Source organism: Nyctereutes procyonoides, unplaced genomic scaffold (genome assembly GCF_905146905.1).
Source record: "Nyctereutes procyonoides isolate TBG_1078 unplaced genomic scaffold, NYPRO_anot_genome, whole genome shotgun sequence".
NCBI lineage: Eukaryota > Metazoa > Chordata > Mammalia > Carnivora > Canidae > Nyctereutes > Nyctereutes procyonoides.
Window position 1 is genome coordinate 18,110,987 of NW_026575032.1, and position 4,594 is coordinate 18,115,580.

The 4,594-nt window shown below is 37.3% G+C and overlaps 1 protein-coding gene across 1 annotated transcript; it reads right to left on the bottom strand.

Moving 5' to 3' along the window:
* Window positions 1-334: 334 nt before the first annotated feature.
* LOC129504349 (cx9C motif-containing protein 4-like) lies at window positions 335-622 on the bottom strand. Its single transcript, XM_055316982.1, has one exon. It carries the CDS (start codon window positions 620-622, stop codon window positions 335-337), a length of 288 nt encoding a protein of 95 aa, XP_055172957.1.
* Between the last annotated feature and the right edge of the window lie 3,972 nt (window positions 623-4,594).

A 4,594-nucleotide genomic window follows, 5' to 3' on the forward strand; every position in this document is an offset into this window, starting at 1 on the left:
TTCCTCAATGTTTCATAGTTTTTGGAGTACAGGTTTTTTACCTCTGTGGTTAGGCTTATTCCTAGGTATTTTATTATTTTTGATGCAATTGCAAATGGGATTGTTTTCTTAATTTCTTTTTCTCTTTTTTTTTTCACTTAACAGATTTATTTTAGCAGCTCAGATATTTAATGTATTTGTATTTCTATCTGTTCTGCATAGATGGCATATTCATGGGCTTTTATAGTTGCCTTTTTTATTTGCTATTTGCTGCTACCTGGCCTGAAGAAAGAGTCAGGAAGACAGAACTTGCCTGGTAGATACATGGTGCAGCATTTACCTTCTCAGCAGAACTTTACTTCGATGTCAGCTTCAGTGTTAGCTTTTCTTCCTCTTCTTTCTCAAATCCCGAACAGATGAGAGATCTTCCTTTAGGGTAGCGAGCACAACACTGAGGCGGTTCTTGCATGACAGCCTGACACTTAGGTTCCACGTAGTTGTTGGCTTGGAAACATTTCTGTATTTCAGAGGCTTGTTTCCGGCACGGATCCTCCTGCGGCGTATCCAGAAAAAGGATGGGAGAAGGAAAGGCAGGTGAACTGCTGCAGGGCAAATAAGCCACAAATAGATGTTGATGCTTCATTATTAGTGTATGGAAATGCAGTGAATTTCTATATATTAACTTTGTATCCTGCAATCTTCCTGAATTCTTTTATCAGTTCCAGTAGTTTCTTGGTGGAGTCTTTCACATTTTCCGTACGTAGTATCATGTCATCTGCGAATAGTGAAAGTTTTATTACTTCCCTACCTTTGGATGCCTTTTATTTCTTTCTCTTGTCTGATTGCTATGGCAAGGACTTCTACTATGTTGAATAAAAGTGGTTAGAGTGGACATTTCTGTCTTGTTCCTGACCTTACAGGAAAAGCACTCAGTTTTTCCCCAGTGGTATTCAGGGTTTTAATCATGAATATGTGTTATACTTTGTTAAATGTTTTTCCTGCATCAAATGCAATGATCACATAATTTTTATCCTTTCTCTTATTGATGTGGTGTACCATGTTGATTGATTTATGAATATTGAATCACCCTTGAATCCTTAGAATAAATCCCACTTTATTATGGTGAATGATTTTTTACATGTATTGTTGGATTTGGTTTGCTGTTGAGGATTTTTGCAGCTATATACATCAGAGACACTGGCCTGTAGTTCTTTTTTTTTTTTGGTCTTACCTGACTTTGGTAAATCAGGGTAATACTGGCTTCATAGAATGAATTTAAAAGTTTTCCTTCCTCTTCTATTGTTTTGCAGTAATTCTTTGAATATGGTTTTCACTTGTGAAGCTATCTGACCCTGAACTTCTTTTGTTTTTTGGGAGTGTTTTTTTTTTTTTTTTTTCTTACTGATTCAATTTGCTTGTTACTTCAGTTTGGTAGGTTATGTTTCTAGGAATTTATCCATTTCTTCTAGGTTGTCCTAATCATTGGCATATAATTTTTCATTATATTCTCTTACAATCATTTGTATTTCTGTGGTTGTTGCTTGTTACTTCTCCTCTTTCATCAGTTATTTTGTTCATTTCAATCCCACCCCCACCCCCCAACTCCCGCCTACCTTTTGGATGTGTCTGGCTAGAGGTTTACCAATTTTGTTGATCTTTTCAAAGAACCGGCTGGTGTTTTCACTGATCTGTTCTATTGTGCTTTTTTAGTTTCTATATCAATCATCTCTTCTCTAACTTTATTTTCTTCCTTCTGCTGATTTGGGGTTTTGTTTGTTCTTCTTTTTCTAGCTCCTTGAGGTGTAAGGTTAGGTTGTTTATTGAAATTTTTCTTGCTTCTTAGGATGGGCCTGTATTTTTTTTTTTAAGATTTATTTATTTATTCATGACACACACACACACACACACACAGAAAGAGAGAGAGAGAGAGGGAGAGAGAGGGGGAGAGAGACACATGCAGAGGGAGAAGCAGGCTCCATGCAGGGAGCCTGATGTAAGACTCCATCTCAGGATCCCAGGATCACGCCCTGAGCCAAAGGCAGCTGCCCAGATGCTGAGCCACCCAGACATCCTGGGATGGGCCTGTATTGCTATCAACTTCTTTCTTAAAACAACTTTTGATACATCCCAAAGATTTTGGACCATTGCATTTTGATTTTCCTTTCTCTTGATGTAATTTTTTATTCTTTGATTTCTTGGTTGACCCATTCACTTTTTAGTAGTGTGTTTTTTAACCTCCCCATATTTGTGTTCTTTCCAGATTTTTCTTGTGATTCATTTCTAGTTGCATAGCATCATGTTCAGGAAAGATACATGGTATGACTTTGATCTTTTTAAATTTGTTGAGACTTGTTTTTTTGGCCCAGTATGTGGTGTCTATTCTGGAGGAAGTTCTGTGTGCAATTGGAAAGAATGTATGTTCTGCTGTTTTAGGACAGAATGTTCTGAATATAGCTGTCAAATCCATCTGGTCAAGTGTGTCCTTCAAAGTTACTGTTTTCTTGTTGATTTCCTGTTTGGACTATCTGTCTATTGATGGAAGTGGGGTGTTAAAGTCCCCTACTATTATTGCATTACTGTTGATTGGTTCGTTTGTTTGTTATTAACTGTTTCTGTATTTAGGTGCTCCCACGTTGGGTGCATAAATATATACCTTCCTGTTGAATTGTCTTTTTTATTATTATATAGTGTCCTTCTTTGTCTCTTGTTACCGTCTTTGTTTTAAAGTCTATTTTTTCCAATGTAAAGTATTGCTACCTGGCTCTCTTTTGGCATCCATTTACATGATAAATGTTTCTCCATCCCCTCACTTTGAATGTGCAGGTGTCCGTAGGTCTGAAATGAGTCTCTTTGAGGCGCCATATGGATATGTCTTGTTTTTTTAATGCTTTCCTTCACCTGACGTCTTTTGATTGGAGCATTTAGTCCATTTACATTCAAAGTAATTATTGATAGATATGTATTTGTTGCTATTTTGTTTCTTGTTTGTGGTTGTTTTTGTAGTTTTCCTCTGAGCCTTTTTTTCTCTTGTTCTCTTTCATTGTTTGCTGGCTTTCTTTAGTGGTATACTTAGATACCTTTCTCTTTATTCTTTGAATATCTGTTACTGGTTTTTGATGTGTGGCCACGTTAGGTTTGTATATATTATCTTATGCATATAGCAGTCACTTAAGTTTGAACTCATTCTTTGCTCTCACTCCCTATTCTCCTCACATTTTAGGTACATTGTATGATATTTTATATCCTTTTATTTTGTAAATTCCTTGGCTCGTTATTTTTTAAAGACTTTATTTATTTATTCACAAGAGACACACATAGAGAAGCAGAGACACAGGCAGAGGGAGAAGCAGGCTCCCTGCAAGGATCCTGGTGTGGGACTCGATCCCAGGACCCCGGGATCATGACCTGAGCCAAAAGCAGAAGGTCAACCATTGAGCCACCCGGGAGCCCTCCTTTGGCTCATTTTTACAGATATGCTTATTGTTACTGCTTTTTTGTTTCCTGCTTTTCATACTCTTACTTACGATTTTTCCATTCAGAGTCCCTTTAACATTTTTTTGTGGGATTGGTTTAGTGTCATGAACTCCTTTCGCTTTTGTTTCTCTGAGAAAATCTTTCTCTCTCCTATCCTGAGTGATAGCCCTGCTGCATAGGGTATTCTTGGCCAGAGTTTTCCCTTTCAACACTTTGAATATATCATGTCCGTCCTTTCTGGCCTGCGAAGTTTCTCTTGAATCCACTGATAGCCTTATGGGCTTTTCTTTAGATGTAACTGTCTTTTTATCTATTGCTGCTTTAAAAATCCTTTCTTTTTCACTACTTTTTGCCTTTTTAATTGCTATATGTCTTGGTGTGGACCTCCTTGGGTTGATTTTGTTGGACAATCTCTGTGTTCACTGCATCTAGACCTGTTTCCTTCTCCAGATTAGGGAAGTTTTCAGCTATTATTTCTCCAAGCAAACTTTCTACCCCCTTTTCCCTTTTCTCTTCCTCTTCTGGAATCCTTATCATTCAAATGTTATTATTATTGATGGAGGCACTGTGTTCTCTAAGTCTATTCTTATTTTGCATAATTTCTTTTCTTCTCCCCTTCTCGACTTGATTACTTTCCATTACTCTGTCTTCCATGTCAATAATTTGTTCCTCTGCTTTCTCTAGCTTGCTATTTATTCCATCAGGTGTATTTTTAATTTCATTTATTGTGTTCTTTGTGTCTGGTTGGTTCTTTTTCATCTCTTTGTTAAGGGTCTCACTGATGTCCTCTACTCTTTTCTCAAGTCCAGTGAGTATCTTTATGATCATTACTTTAAATTCTTTATTCAGCATATTATGTAGATTTTGCTTAGGTCTCTTGCTTTGGTTTTGGCCTGTTCTTTCATTTGGGATATATTCCTCTGTCTTCTCATTTTGTCTCTATGTGTCTGTTTCTGTTTGTTAGGAAAGTCAGCTACATCTCTTGCTCTTGGAAGTAATGGCCTTATGAAGAAGATGTCCTGTAATGCCCTGTGGTGACGTTTCCCTGTTCCCTAGAACCTGGTTTTTCAAGGAGAGTCTCCTATATATGTTGCATGTGCTCTGCTGTTGTGTCCTGGCTGCTTTTTCCTTCAATCCAATT